Below are 22,440 nucleotides of genomic sequence, written 5' to 3' on the forward strand. Positions count from 1 at the left end.
ACACCCTGCGACCGGCGTTCTGCTTTTCCAGTCCTGAGCCGCCGAAGGCCAGCTGTCCTGGGTCACCTCTGTACAGCTCTAACTCCCCCAGTGGTTAAAAATTAATACAAACCTATCCTCCTCGAATCGAAGGCGTGAGTAATGCCGGGAACAGCCTTCTGCAGGCTCCGTTCTTCATCAGCCCTCTCTTTCCTGATCGCTCTCACGCACGCACACGCATTTTTCCACTCTTTTTTCCAACCGCACTGCGTGCTTATACCAACAGGAGGGACGGGGGGGAAAACCGTTCAGCTGGAGAATTAAAGGAAGGGGAGGTAAATGACCACACGGACAGGCCATTAAGTAAATGTCAGTTCTCATATTTAATATTTTAATAATTTTGTTTGCAACATTTACCACATAAATCATCTAAATAAATAGATGCTGTACAGTCTCTTATCCGTATCAGTACAAAAATAAAACCACACTTTGTGTCAAATTATACGTGAGCCTGCCCTCCCTTCGCTCTTGCAACCTCCGTTTACAGCACGTACGCGCTCAGAAAAGGCATTATACTCCGGTGGGTTTGTTTGGAATCGGTCTTACTCCCTACTTCTCCCCCCCTCCCGGCCCCCCCCAAATACATTCAATTAGTCTGTACAAAAGCTAGAAGCTCGTTCTGTGCAAAAGGAAGCTTTTCTGTGTGCAAAGACTCAGATACTCTAGCGTGCTGACAGGAACAACGGCAACAACCGAAGAGACACGAGGAAAAAACGGGGAGCCTCCCTCCTTCCTGCCTGACCCCCCCAGCAGCAGGGACGCACACCGAGTGCCATGAGTCAGGGCGCGGAAGAGTCCAAATGGTGGAGAGAAGCCGAGGGGAAAGGTTGGAGCTGGAGCCCCCCTGGGAGAGCCGGGGGTCCTCCGAGCGTAGAGCTGACTAGGCAAGGGAGCAGAGTCTCTCAGCCTGCTCGAAAGGTTCTTGAGATATGCAGAATGAAAGCTTCGTCTGAACCGGTTCAGTCATTTTGTCGCCGTTTTGTTGGAGGTAAGGTGAGGAAAGAGCCTCCAGAATAATCTGAAGACAGCTTCTGGCTCACCCTCACCTTCCTCTCCCCGCATCAAGGGCGGGAACCTCCCCAGTCCCCAACCAGGCTAATAAGGTGCAATTCTTCAGACAGAAAACTTCACGCGGATGTCCCCAGAGCTGGAAGAAGCGGCCGTAGTTCCAGACTAGGCCCGCTGCAACTGAACTGCATTTTTTTCCCCCGTTCCTCAGGGAAAGGAGGCGGCGGGGAAGAAGCCAACAGGCACCCTGAAGGTGAGTTGGGGACCCTGCACGTCTCCTCTCCCCTCTCGGGGAGCCCTCCTTCGCTCGGCATGGCTGGAGCAAACTCTTCCCCCTCAGCCATGGGAGGGAAGCGAAGGGTTGGGTGGCAGCTCTGGAAAAAAACTGCTAAGGAACAGCCAGCATCCTGAAACAGATACATCTTTCGCTTTTTCAAACGCCACTTTTAGGCAGACGATAAGGAGTGCTTTGCACTCCTAGTGCTTTGCATTTCCAAAGTGCTTCAAAACATACTTCAGACTTAAAAGCAAAAAAATTTAAAAAAATAAAATAAAAAAAAAAGCTGCTTAACATTTTGACAGATTTGCAAAGAGCTCCTTTGTGCTGACACTACATTTTCTGGTTAAAAATAAAGTAATAATACAAAAAAAGGCTCTCCTCCTCCTCCTCCCAAATCCCCCTCCTAGTCAAAACTCGGCTACCCCAGTACCGAGATGAGCTGCTGGAGGTTCTCAACAGCCTCGTGAGCTCTCTCCAACACCTGTCTGGCACTCTCAGCCTGCACCCACAGCACGTTTCAGACGAGAACCCCTGCAGTCTTTGCAGGGTGGCCCACGGCAGACAGCAACAATCTCAGCAGAGAAGAACCTACCCACGCCGTCTCGGCAGCGATCCGTCTCTCCCCTAAGAGCCATCCCCAACTCCCACTGAGCTGCGTTCCCTGGGGATCATCCCCGATAAGCCACGGCGCTGAAAGCCAGGGTGCAAGGGAAGAGGGCTGGAGGAGAAAGAAAAGGTCATCCCTTCAGGAAGTACTTGTTACGGGAAAGGATCTGAAGGGTCTGAACTGAACTTGAAGTGATTGCTTCTCTCCCTCTGGCAGTTTCAGAGGTGTTCCTATCCTAAGCAGCTATTTGGGTGGAATCTGAGTGGCTCAACACCATCATCCATCCGCTGATGCAAGGGATCACAGGTGCTGGAGGAGAAGAGGCTCCTGAACACGGCCTGATTCTATCCCCCAGTTGTCTCTTCCCCATCCCCATCATGGGATTTTCCTCCTCTTCATAGGGACTGAGGCAAACCCACAGCCAAGCGAGCAGCACGTGGAGCCTGTAGGGAACAGGCTGCTTTAATTTAGCTGCTCGTAACTGAACTGGGCTTCAATGGATGGCAGTTAACACCAACATGATCAATTACCAAAATTAAATAAATAAAATCAGGTTTATCACCTCAGCATTTGCTTTTAATCAGGGGGTTTTGGCCCCTGCGGCCCTAGATGGGCCTTGAGTTTCACTGCAAGTTCTCTGCTCGTGCAGCACGCCGCTAATTGCTCACCCCGAGGCCTGCCCTCAGCAGCCGAGCGAGAGCAACTCTGAGGCACCTCCTTCCTTCCCTTCCCCCAGACACGCAGCTGCCCCCGCTATTTTCCTACGGAGCCCAACAGCCCTCTTCTTCCCAGGCTGCGGGGAAGCAAGGGAGGAGCAGAAGAGGGGTAGAAAAGGAGGTTTCCCCCAAAAAAACGCTTTCCCTACTTCAGAAAACACAAACTTAAAGCCTGAGAGGAGAGGAAAGGGTGGAGAGGCAATGGCAGATCGAGCTTTGCTCAAATACATGGATGTGGCTAACAGCACTCGCTGCTGTCTTCCGCACCCCAGCCTCTGTTGTGGCTACCACTGAGGGTCTTGCATGAGCTACCCTGCCTATTTTTTGTCCCGTGCGAGGCCTCCCGTCTCTATTCCAGTAAAACCATCAAAGCACACTAACTGGCGTACAGCAGGAAGCAGTACTGGTGCCGCTGGCCCCCCGCGAGGTGAACAAACATTTTTACACATTCAGTCAAAAAGAAACACCAGGAGAACAATTCTGGACAGTTTCACCACACTAACAACAACCAAAATAAAAAAAGCCATTCATTTCTCAACAAGCTTCTTTCTGTTTCGGAGCCTCTGACACAAGCAAGGGTCAAGTCGCTAACAAATTCAGGCTTTCTTTGGAAAACAGAATGGCACCTGGGTGTCCTCACAACGGTATCCTGGCTGTGCTTGAAAAAGAAGAGAATAAAACAAACACCTTGGTCTGACTTCACAAGCGAGAGGGCCCCCAAGCAAAGGCAGGACAATACGGAGCATGCAGGAGCTACGAGGCTCCTTAATGCCACTATTTACGTGCTGCAACTCGCTGTTCCAAGGCATCACTTACATAACCAAGCAGTAACATCTAGTTTCTAACCTGCCAGGCACACAGGCAGTCCTTTCCAATTATTATTTTTTTTTTTTTCAACTAGTGTTAACAGTGAAGGTTTTCCAGTCTCAAGAAGCCCCTCGGTCCTGTCGTATCATACACAATGACTCTATTGTGAGAAGATTTATGAAAAACTTGTCTCCTAAACACGGCTGGTAAATTCCTACATGGAACTGTTCTTGGAGAAGTTTGGTTCCTCGAGCACATCTCAGTAATTTTCACTGGCTGGAGTTTGTTTTCCTTGTTTATAGCCATGGAGCCAAATGAGGTATGGGAGAGTTAGCCCATTTCTATTCTCAGCTTGTGCTTCAAATAGAATTATTAAACTCTGCTTCAGCTGGATGCTATTCTGGCTCTCCTAATCAAACGGAATGCTTAACGAAATTCTGAGCACAGCATCTGATTTCCCTGATATGTTAGCTCGAGAGGTCCCAATTCAATTTTCAATTTTGGCTGAACTCACAAATGGATGGGACTGGGGAAAAGAGACAAGTAAACCCAGAGAGCCTCTCCTGCCACCAACAGTAAAAAATCCCCATGCATTTTTACACCTGCAGAAGTGGTGTAAAGCTAATTTTGAAGTCCCTGAAGACCAGCTCCACCAAGGAAGTCTACAATGACATGTCACCAGACAGCATGGAAGAGAGCCACATCTTAAGCAGAGAAAAACCTTCTCAAAAGGTCTTTAAGATAAGCAAGAATTCATGAATGTCAAAAAAAACAACAAAAAGCCAAGAAAAAAAAAAACCCACCCCACAGCAACTGCTTAGTTTCCTGCCACAAACTCCTCCTCACACGCACACACACCAAACCCACGCACATGCAGCTTGTTGGATCTTAACCTGCCACGAGTTAACTCCTAAGTGACCCGTAGAGAAGGCAGCAGGGTAGCCAGGTATCTCGCTTGATGCTTCATGCAGCAAGGTGATTAGTCACCAGAAGAACACAAGCTGGCCCGATCCAAAGAAATGATTAAGAGATGAAGCTGGGGGTGTATCATCTTTGGGGAAAAAAAAAAAAACACCACAGGTTTTTGAAAACTCCACTGCAAGAGGAAGAAAAGATGTTTAAAGAGAAATGCCAAAACAAAACATTGAGAAGTCTCAGCTGGTGAGTGGAAAAAAAAAAAAAAAAGCAGAAGACGGAAATCCAGTTTACTAGGACAAGCTCTTTCCTGCCACAGGATTGGTGCTGCTTCCAATGTCAGCAAAAAACAGCCAAAACCTGTTTACCTTGGTAAATAGGAAGCTTTTTGGTGCGTTTGTACACTGCAATGAAGACAGGAGAAAGGTGGCAGTAGCTGCATGAAAGAAAACAGATCCAACAAATGCCAGGAAAATGTAACCGGATGAGCTGGGGTTCACGACTTTCCAAAAATGAGCTAAACATTACGCTTCTGCAACTGCCTGACCTGCTGCAACCCTGGTGAGTGGACTCAGCCATGGAGAAAGACCACAGGTCTCAGCAGAGAGAGATGCAGGTATTCAGCACGTTTGGCAGGTGTCGGGAAGACGTGCGTGCGTGTGTAGGGGGTGACAGAGAGAGAGACTGCGCGACCCCACGTGCTGCAGGAGAGCGATCCTGTTTATACGATGCAACTCCAGACTCGGAAGCCTTGCTCCAGACACCCACTTTCAACAAACATCCTGGGCCTGCCTGCTTACCTCATCCGTTCTGCCCTTGCTAGCTATTCTAAGTCTTGCCCACTCGCTCTTCCTCCCACCACGTAACTCTGCCCCCCTTCCACTTCTCGCCCTCTCTGATTTCTCCGTAATTCAACTTTCGTGTCACTTCTTTGGGAGACAAGAGGTTAGTCCGGAAATTCAGCGTCTTCCCAGCAGTCCTGAAACTGCTGTGACACAGTAAGAGACAGGCCTGTTCGAACAGCTTTGAGGTGGAAGGGGAAATCCTAACTCTACGCTGCCCTGTCACATCCTATCTGCCATAAAGCCTGCTTTTACTAAAAGCTTTTGGGGCAGCCCAAGCACTTTGCAAAAAGCAGATGTTTGGATGACCAGAAGTCCCAGAGCTCCCAAATTCTGCAGGCTAGCAGCCAAAGCCTTGCAAAGCAACTACTGCACGCTGCGGAGTTCCACAGGTGTCTTTACCTCAGAGCTCAGAGCAGAGCTTCCTATAAATACAGCATCATGTGGAGTGGGGAAAGGGGAAAAAAAAGATTGAAGGACAGTAATCGTGACAGCCGATATTACTCTGCAGCACTCTCTCTGGCAGTTCCCACCTCAGCCTCTAGGTTACTTTTCTTGCTTTCCATAGGAAAAGGTCTATAAACTGTTAAGTTAGTTAAATAAAACTTGGTTTTTCGAAATGGAAGAGAATATGCACGTGCGAGAACAGACGTTAAGACTACCGACTCAACAGACAGCAATTCTTCCAAAACCTCAAAGTGTCACGGGCAGTCCAGCACAAGGCATTTTGAAGTGCAAGATCAGGCGGGGTCTATTGAAATGCAGACCACTTTCCTTGGCAAAGAGTTTTCAGCCTTCCAAGGGGAAGTTCCCATCAGTAAAGCAGTACAGGATCACAGATACTGTGAGGAGGCTGGAGTCACGGCAGATTATTACTCCGACAGCACAACCCAAGCATTCTCATTGCTAAGAATTAAGATTTTTTCCCCCTCTTCAACTCCAATGCATGCCTTCCCCACATGTTGTTTACCTTGGATCTCCCAATGGCATCCAAGAACAGAATTTGCTGCTAATCAAGGTCCGTTTCTAGCTCAATTCTGTCCAATTCCTGTGTCCTGGGCCTGTGCCAAGATCTTGAATATCTTTGCAGTGCCAGGCAATGCTTCAGTTGTCCTGGTAGCCCCTCCTCTCAGGGAGCAGGAGTCAGTTTTCAAACAACTACTACCATGGACTCAGGGCAGCATTTGTCATTAATACAGAATTTGGCAAAGGATAAGAACACCCCACTTTCCGTAACGCATTTCTCACACAGCACAGACGAGCCTGGAAATCTTGTTTAGCGTAGACAGAGTGGTATGTCTTGCCTGGGCTGGGTTTCTGAGCTTTAATGAGGGCAAATCGAATTTAGGGAGCCAATCTAGAGATTTCAGGGATGCATTTCAGGCTTTCCTGCACGACCGACAAACAAACGGAGAAACCTCTGCCGTCTGGAAGGACCTGTGCTGCACAGACTTACTTACCACAGGCAGGCAAACACAGCTCTGAAGTCCTGACAGCAGGCCACAGGGAAAACAGCACTGGAGAGAAAGTCTGAACAGGCTGGAGTTATCTACACAGGTAGGATCCATCGCCTCTCGCTGCTGGATGAAGAGAGGGAGGAGGAAGGTGGGAAGAGCACTGCACAGAGAAATATCTTTATCCAGGGGATATCAATTGCAGAACAAGGCGGCAGGCTGGAGATCCAGCTCTCTTTCCACCTCCACATGCCCTCTCCCCACAAACGCAGCTGCCGCCACTTAGCAGGATAAAAGGGGAATTGTTCAGCTCGCTGCTTTCACATCGAGGAGGGGAGTCTTTGCCAGGGAAAGGGCTGTCAGTTTTTCGGATGGACAAAGCGATGACAAACACACACCCCCTATGCTGCAACACCAACCCCCCCCCCCCCTTTTTTTTTTTTTTGCGTATCTGAAAGGGGAAAAAGGAGGAAAAAGAAAAGGTCTCTGTAAACATTTTAAGGAGACATTTTGGATTTTTTTTCCTTAAGGGATAAAGTAACCCCTCCCTAGCCCCACCCTAAAAGCACTGGATTTGGGGAGCAGTGAAAACAGAGATTCAGAACTGCGCACTCCGGTCTCGGAAGAAGCCCTCGGCCACTTGTGCTTCTCTGAAAGTGACGGTGATGGAGTTGGCCGTGATGTCTGTCACTGTCACTTCGCTGGGGGGCACAGTGGGGATCCACGGGAGACTGCCATCCACATCTGCTGCAAAAGGAGAGGCGGATAAGAGCACGTTAGCGAGAGGGAGAGAGGGCGGGGAGAAGGGAAGGGAAGGGAAGGATGGAAAAGGGGCCTCCTTCCTGACAAATGGTGGTGAAATCAGCCTGCACTGAGTCTGCACGCACAAGGCAAGAAAGGGCATGGGCAAGCCCTGCCCTCAGAGGCTATGGGAAAGCAGGAGATCGCTGCGGGTTATAATGGGGAAAGCAAACGGCAGCAGGGGTGTTGAGACACACACCAGCATCAAATCAGAAAAGACGCAAGGCACCAAGACCCGTTACCACCACCCAGCGCATCCCAGCAGCCCCAGTCCCCTGCCATCTCGCGGGTAACAGCCCCTCGGTTGCTCCTGGCAGTAAAACCCACCCAGGTGTGAGCTCACCTGCCTGCAAATGCCCTGCCCTGCCGAAAAGTCAGAAATCACAAGCTCCTAGACACACACCACGCTTCCGACCCTCCCATGGGAGCCAAAGGGATGTAAAATCGAGGGGCTTCCTTGTACTGCACCCGTAATGCAGCCTGGGTGCAATTCTCTCCGAAACCAATCAATATCGCTTCACAGAGAAGCTGCTCTCCCGTTCTCACAACCGCCCTTTGCTCCCCGATAGCTCCTTACAAGAAACCCAAACTTTCCTACACTTTCACACTGTAAGAATAATGAACTGTCCCACTCCCAATCAAAACCTCATTTTTAGGCCCTAAAGATAAACACAAAAACACAGAGAGGATGGGAAACATACCCTGTCTCTGCCACCCTACCTGTACTATACTCTGCTGTCCCAGCCTAGGCAAAGCACATGGGAAAAACATCCCCAGGAGGGTATTTCCTGGCTTCTGTCTCAAATATTTGGGGTGTCTACTTTCACCTCAGGAGGAGTTCAATCCACCCTGGCGCTAGGTGGAATTCCACACATGCCATGTGTTGGTGGAGAACTGTTTCACGTATCTCTAGTGCTGTCCACCCTTCAGATCCCGATGTGCTTTAAAGACCAGCACTTCTGGGGGAGAGGAGCCCCCAACGTTTGGCCGCTGCCAGGACGTGACTCCGAGTTCCTCTGTGCCTGCCCCATTGCTGCCTCTCTGGATTTCAGTCGCCGTTTGAGTCCCTCTCAGAAAGAAGAGGGGCTGGTGCTGATTCCCAGAACACAGCCCTCTCCCAAAATCCTTCCTCACCCAGCCTGGCTCACAACTGCTCCTAGCAAGGAGTAGCAGGATTCCCTCAGCTACTACAAGCAGCACAAGCCCTTGTTTTCCACTCCTCGGGAAGGCTCACGCCTTCAGAAGCTCTAATAATGCACGGATAGAGTTTCCCTGGTAACTCGGAGCAACACGCACATCCCACAGCTCTCCTGCACAAGATGCTGGTATCCCTCCCTCCCTCCCCAAAATGCCAAATGCGCTTGGACATCTCCCATGCCTACACTCCCGCTGCCTACTCGGAGGGATCAGGCAGGAGTTACCATCCTCGCTGCATCTCTCACCCCCCTCGCACATAGCTCTGCAGCAAAGGACTTCAGAGAGGACGCGGGGCGTGGGGAGGAAGGGGAAGGAGGGGGCAGAAGGAATGCGCCGCGGGTTCCTAAGGGCATTCCTGTTTGCTCTCAGAGCAGCACTAGGAGAGGAGCGCTGCTGTCCTTGCTTGCCCACAGCCAGCCAGCAGGCAAAACCCGTGCTGGCGCGTGGACAGAGGCGGAGCTCGTCACTGTCACACCTTCGTGTCACCTCTGCTGGGGGGAAACTGGAAGACTGCAGTAAGTTCCAGTAAGTTCTGCCTGTTTGCTCACACTGGGAGGGGCACTGCCCGTTTAAGACTACAGGCGCACACTAAAGCAGATCAATCACTGAGTGTTGCAGTTGGAAGGGCCCCACAAGGATCACCCAGCCCAACTCCTGGCTCCACACAGGACCACCCAAACCTCAGGCCATGTGTCTGAGGGTGTTGTCCAAACACTTCTGGAACTCCGTCAGGCTCGGTGCCCTGAGCACTGCCCTGGGGAGCCCGTTCCAGCACCTGACCAGCCCCTCGGTGAAGAACCTTTCCCTAACGCCCTCCCCTGCCACCTCTTCGTGCCGTTCCCTCGGGTCCTGTCACTGTTCACGACAGGACGGTAGATTAAGATAAATCAGCAGACGAAGACGTACTGACATCCAAACAGGAAGGGATTTGCAGGCAGGAGGGCCACAATACGAGCCAACGAGAGCTGCTCTGAGGGAGGACCTGACCTAAACCGCAATCTCAGGATGGGGCAAATAAGGGGGAAACACATAGAGCATCCCTCTCATGCCCCAGAACTTCCCAGTGAAGCGGCGTCTGGCCTTACCTTCTTTGCTGGTGTTCTGCACGGCCTCCCAGTCCTCGGGGCTTTGCCTGGCCTCCAGGCCCACCGCATCGTTCAGGAAGAACTCACACCTGCAGTTCCGGCTCTCCAGGCTCGTCATGCGGGGGAACTTCTTCCTTGACAGTCGCAGGTACTTCTGGTTTTTGCGTTGCTTCCGGAGAGAGAAGGGCAGGACTGTTCCCCCAGTCTTCTCTGAGAACTCTGCCTGCCCTGTCTTGGCCCCTGGCAGGCTACTGTCTCCTCCTCCAAACCTCCGTGCAAGAGAGAAACAGAGCTTCTCCTTTCCCTTGTGGGCACTCCTCAAGTCCATGCCATACAGCCGCTGCCAAGACATCAACACAGCAAGGGGCAGAATGGGAATCTGATAATAGCCAGGGCTCTCACCTGGGAGCCGGGAATCTATCCTCAGTTCAGCCCCTGAGCATCTAGGTGACCTAGGAGAAGTCGTTCTGCTCCTACCACACTGTTTCTCTCACTTCTTCACCTGCCATCTGAGCTCTCTCTCACACGTGCAGCCTGAGATCGGCTGCTTTGCGGGGCACCAAAGCGTGCTGGACCTCCACTTCCAAGCAGCTACTGCCTTGCACATGTTGGAAGCTCCAGGCCCAGGGTGAAGGTAAAGGCCATGCAAACCAGGTAACTATTTGCAACCACCCAAGTCCAAAATCTAGAAGATCCTATTTCAGAAAGCAACAGCTGGTTTTCTTCCTTCGTTTTGTTTATTTTTTGCCCCTTCTTCTCTGCCTTGCTAGCCGCTGTTCGGCTATCAGGTTAAAGGAACCTGCCTACCTACTGATTTAGCTGGCTACCTCCGATTTTGTCCACGCAAAAACCAACGGGCAGTTTCCACTTTCCCGCGGGCAGGGCAGCAGCGCAGCAGCTAACCAGTCACAACTATACGGTAGAAGAGCAAGAGGCTACCTGCAGCAGGAGGCGCTTGGGTTTGGGGCCTCTTTTTCTGTACCCTGAAGCGCGGTCTCTCTCTTCCCTGTGAAGGAGGAACACAAATCAAGCCAAGCACCAGACACCACAGCACAAAGCCTACTCAAGACCTCCACCTTTTGCAGCAGAGCTCCCTCGCTTTCTCCATCGAAACCCAATTAGGAGCAGCGCGGGCTTGGAAAGCACTCCAGAATTTCTTCGTGTAGGAGTGAAATTCTTGCAACAAGGGGATTTTTCTCTGACTTCACTGATCGAGGATGGGTTAGGGAAACTTATCACCTCACATCACTCCAGTCCAGCCCTGGGCCTGATTAAAACCTGAAACTGACTGCGTTTTGGCTCAATGCTGCTTGTGTTCGGCCTTATTTCCCAAACAGTGCCAGCCCTGCCTTATCTGCCTCAGCCACAACCGGGGTACAGAGATGGAGCAGGGCTCATCCCTACACATCTCATCTTTGATTGAAGCAGGGTACTTTATACATGCTACGAAATAAAGACAGTATTTCCTTTTCCTGCATCCAGGGAGAGAAAAGAACATGCGCCCTTACTTTTCTTCATAAGCCACTACCAGGCGAGGGTCCAAGATATGATCCTCTGGCTCCCATGTGCTGTATCTGAAGAAAAACATAAGGAATATAAAGTAAACAACGTTTTAATGAAACATTCTCTCTGCAGGGCTGCTCCCAGCATGCTGAGGTCCTGGATACTGTCTTCACAAGGGTCAGCGGGGCCTGCCACAACATTGCTAGAGCTCTGAGGAATCCCAGCCATTCCCCCCAAAAAACTTCCTGCCAGACACCACCTCCTCTTCCCAAAAACAGGCAGGGCCAAGCATCAGGCAGCAATTTGTCGAACAGGGAAGGCTTTCTTCCCCTGGGCTCCCTCCACAGTTTGCAAAGCCTCTGCAGAGGCACAAGCTGTTTTGAAGACAACGCCTAACCAGGTCACATTTGCAGCACTCCCACAAGTCCAGTAAATCCATTGGATGCGATGAGATCTGACACAGCTTTCTGAAAAATAGGTCTCTCTTAATTGAGAGCGCTCGAAGATTAAAAGTACGCTTTCTCACCTGCATTATTAATTACCTCTAATCACCGGAGCCTAAAGTATTTATTTAAGAAGAGTTCAATTTTTCTCCACTGTTGCCATTCAACTAAACATGTTTAGGCTTGGGCCCCCAGGCAAGCTGATGGCGCCTTTCCAACTCTTCCTCGGCTCCCCCTGCAGGTCATTTCGCTCTCAGAGGCCATCGGTGTTTCAGTACCAGAGCAGGAGGAACACACCTGCACCGTGGTTAGGGCTACTGAAACTACTCAAAATAAGCTGGATGCTCTAAAAGTAGCTTGTGAGCAGTGTCACTCACTGCCCCGTCTCCCTCTGGGATTGCCAGAGAGCTGTGATGGAGCCAGCTGCTCGGGAAGGTTATGAACCCACACAGCAGGCCACACCAAAACCCATCCCCAAGGGGCACAGCTGCTCTTGATACCAGAAGCAGCCAAAAATTCCCCTTGTAAAAGGTTTCTGGAGGGTGGAAGGGTCACAAGGCAGGCCTTGCTGTGGGTTTATTCTAAGAAATTGTCCAGAAAAGATGGGTGGCATGTCTCTAGTACGCAAACTCAACAGCAAGAAAGCAAGGCTGAAACCCCAAATGCCTCCAGCCATTCGGTTTCCTGGAATGTGAGGCCCCAGGCCTGGAGACAGAGCTCCTCCGGCCCCCGTGAGGAAGGCCAGACACGAGATATGGGTGGGTGGCAAGAGTATCCGTGCCTTTCAACTGGGGGAAAGCATTTTCGGATGCTTCCATTTCTGGATGAAGCACAGACTGCACACGAGGGCAGGTGGTGCATGCATATATGTATGCAGGGGAGGTGGTTTGGCAATGTTTTTCTTCTACCTCATGGGCAGATGAAATGGAAATGAAAACACGGGAGAGCTCCTGGAGAATGGTCCTACCCATGAAGGTGCAGTTTTTACAAAAGGGAGGAACAAAAGTATGAAATTCAGGTATCCCAACGTGCACTGTACATCAGAGGGTTAAGAACAGATGTCTTCATAACCATCTGATCCCTCCCTCCCCTGCCCAAGCCTCCTGCAGCAACCTGACTGTGAGCTGTCAAAGCCAAGATGCTGTTTGAACAGAGGAAGGCTTCCTCCCAGCTGCAGGGATTCTGGCACTCGTTGTACAAATTTAGGAAAAATAATAACACTGGGGGGAGAAAAGGGGGGAGGCCATCAGATTACTTTTCATGGGCAGGAGAAGAAAGAGGATTTGCTTTAAAAAAAAAAAAAAAAAAAAGAAAGAAAAATGAATAATCCACAGTGGGTGTTGCCTTTTTCTCTGCAGCTCAGTTCCTGGCTTCACTGCAGTGGCAAAACACTGCACATAAAAAAAAAAAAAACAGTTCAGTTTGCCACACACGCACACACACGCACAGAGCTATATATACGGGCACACACAGCCCAGGCTGCAGCAGAACTGCAGAGAGCAGGCACTCTGGAAAACATAGATCATATGATCCTCCTCCCCCTCCTTCTACTCCTCCTCTTCCCCCTCCCCTCTTAACTCCAACACAAGTTGTAAACAAGCTTGTAGCTAGAATCAGGCTGTAACTCCTCCATTACCTGACTCCTGCAGTAGGAGCCAGCAATCTGAGGAGCAGGGCTCGAACGATTCTCTTTGAACTGTGAAATACCAAAAAAATGGCAGAGCAGCCAACTGCAGTCCTACCCTTGCTCTCTCCTCCATGACGCCTGCAATGGGAATCATGGAGTAACCGGTGCAGAGATTACAGAGCAATGCGACAAGGCTGGGGAGGGGAATGAAACGAAAACACGACGAGGGATGAGGAAGCAGATATTGGAAGGCGAAGACGCAAACAGCTTGTGGTGCTGCATGCCGTCACAGGCATATTTCTGCTTAGAAAGAGGGAAGAGAGGCTGCTAGCAGGATGAAAGTGGCTCGCATGCTCCGAGCATCCTGGTTTTAAGCACCTCAAGCCACGGAGTGAACAGTTAAAGATAAATAAATCAGTGCTCTTCAAAGCTGGAGCATGCGGGAAGAGGGAAGGTGTTTGGACTTCTCACAGCATCACAGCAAGGGAGCCTTTGCACCCCCCTGCTCTCGGGGCAGAAGGCTGCGCTTTCAACTCCCAGAACAGAGCTCCTGTTTCCCCCCGAGTTTGATCCAAGATGCAGGGCAAGGAAAGGCAGCCGCTCGAATAAGGGCTGCTCTGTCAAAAGAAACACGATACCGTGCCTCAATCCACCTTCTCCTGCAAAGTCACTGGCCAAGAAGGACCTCAAAGTGTTTGTGGAAAGGAGAACAGGACAAACATTGGTATTCTAGCCAAATGGGACGATGCCTCACAGCCTGGAAATGTTTCCCAATCTCTACCAGTGATTAAATTAGGCTTTGCTACTTGGGAGGGAGAAGTGGTCCAACAATTGAGCCAAGCTACGTGGCAGCTGGTACTCAAACACACAAGGTTATGCTCCAACAGCAGAATTCATAGTCAAGAACAAAGTCACCCCCCTCCTACCATCACCACCAGAAAGAAAAAGCTGCTTATTTGTGCGTGCCCTCCAAGGATTAGGCATGCAGAAACACATTTCAACGTCTGAAACACCGGGTACAATCTGTCGGGACAACATCCGAGCAGCCCCCTCTGCAGCTGCACGGATGAGCTAGCAGGAATTCCCTTCTGCTCAGCACCATCCAGTGCAACCACACGCGTAGCGCAGCCGTCGCCACGCACGCTGTGCGTGTGCACAGCTAGAAACAGAAAAGCAGACGGGGCCCTGCACGGACCGTGAGGCCATTCTGCTACAGGGCTGACGTCGTAATATTCTCCAGTTACCTAATCTTTTTTTAATCTCAAAGCTTTTTACAGATTGTGTAGGCACAGAGCAACCACGCTTCCTCAGAGGCAGCTGCATTTTGATAGAGGAGTATCTGTAAACAGTGCGCAGCAATGCTGTAAAGGGACAGATTTATTCTGTTCTTCTTGCAATATGGCAACCAAAGCAAAAGCAGAAAAGGCACTCAAAACAACAAAAGGTTTCAGACAAGGAAATGAAGGCATGGCGGTAATTTTCAAGGGGCAAAGATCGCCTCCGTTTGGCTGCCATCAATAAAACCGAAATATTGCCCTTTTCCTTTGTGACTTGCAGAGGGGATATACAGTAGGACTGCAAGACAAGACCGTCACCTTGTTTTCTATTTTAAAAGACTGCAAATAGCTCTACAAATAACGCGGGGTCCTCTTGGTGCTGACTCAGAAAAGCAAGCCCTGTGCCAAATCCAGAAGAATCAGGGTTCCTTGTTAAACTCACGCTGAATTTAAAAAGCCACGTATCTAGAAAGCATCTCAATGGAATATTTCAGTGGTGGCAAAAACCAACCCGAACAGACTGACACACGGTTTGTATCCCTCGGCTGCCAGTCCGGAAATAGTACAGAGTTTTGGTTTGTGGCTCTTTGTTTGTAGTTGTTGGAATGAGGCACGAGGTTACACATGAAGAACGAGATGCTCAGCTGCAGAGATACAGCGAAAGCTATAACCAAGTATTAAAGAAAAAAAGACAAGTAAAACACAACTTACTTCGGGGGCCATCCTTTCCACTTCACCAGGTATTCTACTTTACCCTGAGGGCGGAAAAAGGAAGAAGAAAACAGGTGAACTCTGCAACCAAATATGGGCTACGGTAAGAGGTGCAACCAATCAACAGGACTAAACTCTGCAACCGAAGAGCTCATTTCCCATCACTTTATTTTCAAGAGAAAGCCACTTCCTCGTTCAGCTGTGCTTGCTGCACCTCTTCCCCCAGGACACGGGCACACAGGGCTATTTAGGAGTGCCTGAACTACCATTGGATCGGGATCAGACCTTAGCAGAAGCTAGCAGGCAGAAGCCCAAAAGCCAGCCGGCGAGCCAGACTGCAACCATCCCCGCGTTTACAGGGAACGCTTCAAGAAGTCAGCATGCATAAACGTGAGAGGGAGATGCATGCCAAGAGCAGGTGTCAAAGGAATTTGTTTAAGCAGGGAGGAGAAGGACAAGATTTCCGATCCTATGAAGCATCTCTTCGGCATGTTCCCTTCCAGTTGCTACACGCCTCACTGGAGCGCTGCTCCATCCATCACGGCCCCCCAACCTCTCGACCCGAACAAACAGCAGTTCACAGCCCAACTTGAGAGTTAACCATTTATTTGTGCACTCCAAGTACAAAACCGAAAGCCAAGCAGCAGCAGCAGCACATCCAAGGGCCCTGAGGAGCACGGGCAATCAGTGCTGCCTTTAACAGGACACGGGGGGACTTGCAAAAACACTTCCCCAAGCAGGGCAGCGGCCTTCAGGTTAGCGGGAGGATGCCAGCGCTGCAGGTGCACAAACCTTTACACAACAGTGGAGGAGCCAAAGCGAGCTGCAGCGTGGGGCTTATCTACCTATGGGGGGGGGGGGGGGGGGGGGGGCAGGTCCCTGATGTTTGGGAAGGCGACCCTATGGGGAACTTCGCAAAGGCGCTGCATCCCCTATAACCCCTTATAGGGGGGTGCAGCCCCCCCCCCCTGCCCAAAACCTATCCGGGGATGCCCATTTCGCCTCATCAGCGACCCCAACCCCCCCCCCCAAGCCCTGTCAGCGCCGTGAAAAGGGGTCGGTCCCGTGAGGGGGGTGTGTTTTTGGGGGGGGGGGGGGGGGTCCCCGCTGCCCGCCGCGCTGCCCACCTTCCGCACGCGCTTCTTGCGGATGCTCTCCACCGCGAACACCTGCTCCCCGATGGCCGACAGCTCCATGAGGGCGTGAAGGGAGCGCTGTGGGGACGGGAGGGCGGCTGTGGGGACGGCCGTTGCCCGGTGGCGGCCGTTAACGGCTCTCCCCCCTCACACACCCCCTCACACGCCCCCCTCCCCCCCCCGCCCCCCCCGCTTTAGAACCTGCGCAACGTTTTCCTCAGGCGCGCGCGGGGGGCGTGGCCTCGCGCTGGGCGGGAACCGCCTGAGGGGACGCTACCGCCCCCCCCCTCCCTCCCCTCCCTCCATCGCCTCATGGCCGCCCCGCTCCCCTCACGTCCCCGTCCCCTTTCTTCCCCCGGTTTTTCTCGCTCCGGGGAGCACCGAGGGGATGAGGGAGGCCCCCGGCTGCCGTCAGGCGGCGAGCCGCCGGCTGGCAAAGCGTTAAGAGGGCGGGCTGAGGGAGGGGAAATGGCACCCGTCCCCCCCCTCAAGCTCCCGCCTCCCCTCAGCGACCCGTCCCCCTCCGCCGGCCGGCCCTTCAGGTGCCGATGGCTGAGGTGTTTTCTTCTTCTCGCTTTTGCCTGTCGAAAAACAGCCTGCTCAAAGTTCACCGCCCAGCCTTGTGGACGCTGGGCTAACCATTACATGCGGCTTAGCGGCGGTTTGGCTTTGGAGCTGCGCGGCCGCTCAGCGTTCAAGGTTTCGTGCTGCCTTGCGAAGTAAAATGTCAAAAAGTGCCAGTCCTTCCTTCCTCATATTGCGTTTCCACATTTTAGAGGGAAAAAAAAAAAAACACACTTTTTACTCTGTAACTCAAAGCTAAGAGCTTCAGAAAAACGAGGGAGAAAAGATGAGAACGTTTCTCTGAGTTGCGAGGCTTTTTAATCCCTTTCCTTGCACTTAAATTATTGCAGAGCTGAACTGGAAAATGGGAGAAACTGCACATTGGCAACCTGACGTTGACCATGTTGGGATGAAAGGAAAAAAAATATCCCCCCAGCACAGCAAATAAACTTGCAAATGAATTCGTTATTGATAACCTGCTGGACCTGTTGGTAAAGGAGATTTACATCTTATTCAATATGCCTTTTAAGCTTAAGAGTTTTTTTTTTTTTTTTTTTTTTTTTAAATTAAAGAAACTTTCTTAATGAATGCTGAAGGCATTCTCAGAACGAAGCAATTTCATCACAAGCTTTGATAGTCTTTTAAACAAAGCTGTACAGTAAGAATCCAAGCCCCCAATACCGTCACTCTCATTTCTGCACAATTATTCCCTTATTTTTTCCTGCTTTTCCTTTTCTTTTTCTTACACCAACTATTGACCCAATCTCAGTTTAAGCGATATTTGCTTCAGGCTCCTCAGAGATCTTGAGAAATGTCTCTCCTTCTCCTGGAGGTGATGCATGCTGCCCACAGGATGACAGCAGCCTGCAGCCAAGTTCCAGGCACGTTCCCCCACAAGCCTACAATTTGTGTCCTTGTTTTCTGGGCATGTTTCTGCGTCACTCCTCGTCCGTTCAAGGAGCTTTTATTCTCACATGCAGCTATACCGACTTTGCTTAAATTTATCTGTGTAATTCAGGCAGCCACAAAGGCAATGCTCCTCTGTTTCTTCAAGTGCTTCAAGTGGCAAAACATGCTACCGTGGTTCAGTTTTACTCTTCAGAAAACGTTACTGAGCCTCTTGCAATAGTCTGAGCAGTTTTCTGCAGAGCTCCTACTTGCAAACACACACACAAAAAAAGCATTTAAAGCTGTTACTCCACAGTTAGTTATTATTTTAATAATGGTTATAATGTAATTTGAATAGATGGGGTGTGGAGGGTTTTTTTGGGGTTGGTTTGTGGGTTTTGTTCGGTTTGTTTGTTTGTTTGTTTCTTTTTGCATTGACAACCAAAACTGGAACCATAAGGGTGAAAAGCAAGAACATCTCTCTTCCTCCCACCCTGTCCCAACTTTTGAATTGCCGCTAAGAGAATGTTATTCTGCTGTTTATAGGGACTAGAAATAATGAAGACAAACAATTTAAGCAATCAAATTTTTCGCGTCTGGCAGCCTTCAAAAGGCATTCTGTTAAAAGACCTTTTTAAAAGTATATCAAGAGCTAGATTACAGAAATCTTTACTGGAGTCGTTCTTGTTATGGCTAATTGTACAACCACACTAATACATAGCAGTGAACTCAGCGTGCAGAAAACCAAAGCAAATATTGAACCTTCCTTAGTACAAATTCAGAGACCCAGATCCACGAGTCTTTAATCAAAATTCCAATTAACTTCAAAGAGTTTTACTCGAGTAAAAACTGCAAGCAGAATTTAGCGCGGAGAAATTACCATTTTAATTGCCGCTAGTTTGATTAAACGACCCAGCCTGCAGTAGATACAGGCACTTCCATTAACGCTAAAAAATTATTAGTGGGCATTTATATTCTAGAAAGCCTAATCCTGCCAAGGATTTTTTTTATTTTTTTTTCCAGAAGACTGCAGCAAAGATCGGGCTTGCTTCAAAACAACGCGGCACATCCCTGAAGAAACGCTGCCTGCTGAAGCTCCAAGAAACGACCTTGCAGCAGGAGCAGGATTTGGCAGCCCGCGAGCACGCCGCCGCCGCCACGACTCCGTAACGCCGCGGGAGCTGGCAGCCATGAGCAGCCGTGCTGCCGGTGATGATGCCGTTCGCAATGGATCGGCAACCTGATGGGTGAGCTGGCCTAGGGCTGTGCGCTGCTGTATGTGTAATTATCAGTAGATGGCACTCCTCGTGCTGCTCTGTGTGCGCAGGTCCGTGTTATGCGCAGATTGAGATTTGCTACGCAGCCTCCTCGTAACGCATCGCCAAACCAAAGGGCAGCAAATGGACAAGCTGGCCTCTGAGACCAGCCCGCTCAGGGCTGAGCTGGCTGAGTGGGGTGGAAACAGCACAAGGCACAGGCAGGACGTGCTGAGTACCGGCACCGAAGCCCAAGGGCACCAAGAAAACTTCCCTATGGCTGTGCCCATCAGTGCCTTTAATGCTGTAGGTTTTTTAAAGCCTGTGGAAAGAATGCAGCTGCCCTCTGCCGCCAATTGGCAGCCCCTCGGTTTACCCAGAGCCTTGCAACAGCAGCCAGCGACTGAAGTGTTTAAAGCTGCACTTCTGCTGTGTGTTCCTCGCCTGGCTCTGATCCTTTCCCAGCACAGAGATTTCCTGAAAGCAGATGGCCAGCTAGCCCCAGCCCTTGCATAAGGTGATGTTCTGCTTTCAGGGGTTACACAAAACATGAGGAAAACAAACAATTTTGTCCCTTTGCCCTGGCTAAAGAAGCTAGTCCTGGAGGTTAGAAGAAAGATTACCCAGCCCAAGCCTCGGTCCCTCTGAGAGCTCTAGTTGGGGTCTGCCGCAAAGAAAATTATCTGTTTTGGTTCAGTTTCATTTCATTTCTTCCCTTAGCCCCTTTTTGCCTGGCATGGGGCTTCTCCACCCCTTGCAAGGCATACCTCACAGCTTTCTGCTTCAGTCTTTCACCCCGTTAGATCAGGGCACCCAGCATTTCTCTTTCATCGTGGCTATGCCTTGCGTGCAGCCCCGAGGTACCAGGAGTGCCATCTAAATGGGATGGCAAGCGCTGAACCCCAGACTGAGCCTCCGAACACCACACGGCTGGCACTTGTCCCTTAGTGTCACCTCACCTTGGGGGGCAGCTTTCCTGCACCTTGGCTGACAGCTGGGAGTGACATGGAACCATCCTTTAGGTTTTCTTCCCAATCTTCCTCAAAGAGCTCAGCTAGTTCCTACAACAGGATCAGTGCCGACAGTAGCAGCTACCATTTTTCTTTGAAAATGCCGCTGAAAGATGACTTTTCTTACCTGTTTAACGATAGCTCGGCAGGTACAGCACACCTCCAGCGGTGCTAGTGATCAAGGTCCTGTCCCTCTTCTGTCTTTGGGATCCCATCTTTGGGGACACCGCCCCAAACGCCAGGTTATTGTCTCTCTGGGGAGTCAGGGGGCACACATCCACCCCCTGCAGCTGACCCGCTTGGCGCAAGACAACTTCAGAGCTCCCAGGGAGCAGGCGGCCGTGTGGCACAGCCCAACCTGACAGCTCTTTTCCTGGGCAAGAGATCTGTGCCCTGGCCCCGACGCCGATCCCTGGCTGTGCGTACATGTTCTCCAGTGCCAGATTCATCCGAAATACGTAAACGGGTCCTTGTGAAGGTGCTGCAAGGCCGCTCTCTGCTTTCCAAGATAAATACTTAGCTAGAGAACGGTGTTCCTTCTCTCGGGGCCACTTCAGATGCTGCATATTTCTGTGTCACAGCAGGGCCGAAGCACGCTGCTTTGGTACACAAAGTACACCGTTTTTATAGCTTCCTTTTCAGGAAGCTGCTGTAGGATTTTTTTCAGCACTCCGTAGCCCAGAACTGAAGTGTGGGTGGGAAAGGCAAAAGAAGCGCTTTTGTGGTTCTTTTTTTTTTTTTGGTTTGTTTTGTTTTTGTTCGTGTGTGTGTGTTTTATATACACACATATATTTGTGGTTTCGATGGATTTTAGTTTTGTTGTTTCAATACGCTTGAAATTTGCTGTTTTAATGCAAGCCTGCCCAACTATGGCCATAAGTATGTCTTGGAAACGCCTTGGCTCCCACACACTTACAGAAACTCCTCCAGCTACTCACTCTGGAAGATTCCTGCCCTCGCTACGAGCCTCTCGTGGCAACGTTGTTCCTGCAGTCCACCTGTGCTCTGTCCCCTCCTGCCTGTGGGGCGTCCAGCCCTGGAAATTTCTCTTTTTCAGAGGGCTTTCTGCATGCAGGGTGCTGCACGGCCAGAACCGTCATGCCCGCTTTCTTCTTTTCAGCAAATCATTGTGCGTTAGGCTGCCGTATAAAATAAAAACGAAAAGATCCCAACCCCTGCTGAGCATCCGGACCTAGGCCAAAGTGATTTCTGCTCCTTGCACACCCCGTGGCCCCCACAAGCCTCCCATCCCGGCCTGGGTGCCCGGGCTGAGCTCTAAGCTCCAGGAGGACTGAGCTGTGGCACATTTTCTGCCTGCTCCCTGCCCGGGTGGTGGTTTGCTGGTTTGCGGTGCCTCCTTACATCAGCAGAGGCAGAAACCTGGATGCAGTCCGGGGAGGCCCCTTGGCACCTCCCAATCTCGCTCGCTGGGGCTCCGCTGCCCGCTCTCCCCGCCCCAGCGGCTGCTCGTTAGGTGGCACTGCAGGCCTGGGATTTCGGGCGAGCGCAAGCTCCAGAGGGCTCCTGCGGGGCTCTTTGCAGGCTCTTTTTCTCACCCCAGCTGTTTATTTTTCCCCTCAATTGCCAGGAAACCTCGACGCGGAGGGAGAGATCTGGATTGATGCTGCCCCACACCGCAGCACCTGCGTCTCCTGCCCCTCCTGCGGCGATGCCCAACGGGGCTGGTGCTTGCCCCGGTGTTCCTCCTCCAGTGAAATGTCCTGAGCTGGCTCGGGGCAGGGAAGGTGCCTCTGCTCTCCCACAGCCCTCCAAGCCACCTTCTTCCTCACCTTGCTTTCCTTGGCAAGACCTTGGGTAAATGTTTAGACAGCTTTTCAAAGCCAGGGAGCGCGCGGGCAAGATCCGGGAGCGCTTCCCTTTCATAATTGGGCCCAAGTGCTTGAGGGCTCTCTCCCAGCGCTGCCGGTTAATCCAGGCTTTGCCTGGCAAGCTCACGCATTCGCGGCTCTGCCGAGGCGCACCTGCAAAACGCCATGGCTATTCCTGTGCTGGTGCCCTGCGAGAGCCAGGCCGGGGCTCCTCCACCCCAGCGGGCTGCTGAACCTCGCCCCACCCCAGGCACCTGCAGCCTGCCCAGTGCCCCCCTGTCTGAAGCTGGAAGATAAATGCCCTTGAAATCTGAAGTAACCACGATAATTTGATTTTGAACAGGAAAATGGACTGTTTTTTCCCCTTATCTAATTGATTAGGAATGTCAACTATTCCTTTCTGTACACCGTGCATGCCTCTTATTTATGTAGGAAGCAGCTGGTC

The 22,440-nt window shown here is 51.0% G+C and overlaps 1 protein-coding gene across 5 annotated transcripts; it reads right to left on the minus strand.

Annotated features, from left to right (window-relative positions):
• Positions 1–349: 349 nt before the first annotated feature.
• On the minus strand, positions 350–20,551 carry CBX7 (chromobox 7). 5 transcript variants are annotated; one of them, XM_082777363.1, is made up of 8 exons: positions 20,294–20,551; positions 16,440–16,526; positions 15,313–15,356; positions 11,260–11,325; positions 10,691–10,757; positions 9,752–10,091; positions 7,281–7,415; positions 350–6,794 (listed from the first exon to the last, which is right to left on the minus strand). In XM_082777363.1, the coding sequence occupies exons 2-8, from the start codon at positions 16,506–16,508 to the stop codon at positions 6,760–6,762; spliced, it is 756 nt and encodes a 251-aa protein (XP_082633489.1). In that variant the 5' UTR covers positions 16,509–16,526; positions 20,294–20,551; the 3' UTR covers positions 350–6,759. The 5 variants fall into 5 exon arrangements, with proteins under 5 accessions (XP_082633489.1, XP_082633487.1, XP_082633486.1 ...); XM_082777361.1 differs by lacking the exon at positions 20,294–20,551 and adding an exon at positions 20,116–20,212 and having other exon boundaries at positions 7,281–7,412; XM_082777360.1 differs by lacking the exon at positions 20,294–20,551 and adding an exon at positions 20,116–20,211.
• Between the last annotated feature and the right edge of the window lie 1,889 nt (positions 20,552–22,440).

The sequence above is a fragment of the Aythya marila genome (genome assembly GCF_965140915.1).
Source record: "Aythya marila genome assembly, chromosome: 1".
Taxonomy (NCBI): Eukaryota; Metazoa; Chordata; class Aves; order Anseriformes; family Anatidae; genus Aythya; species Aythya marila.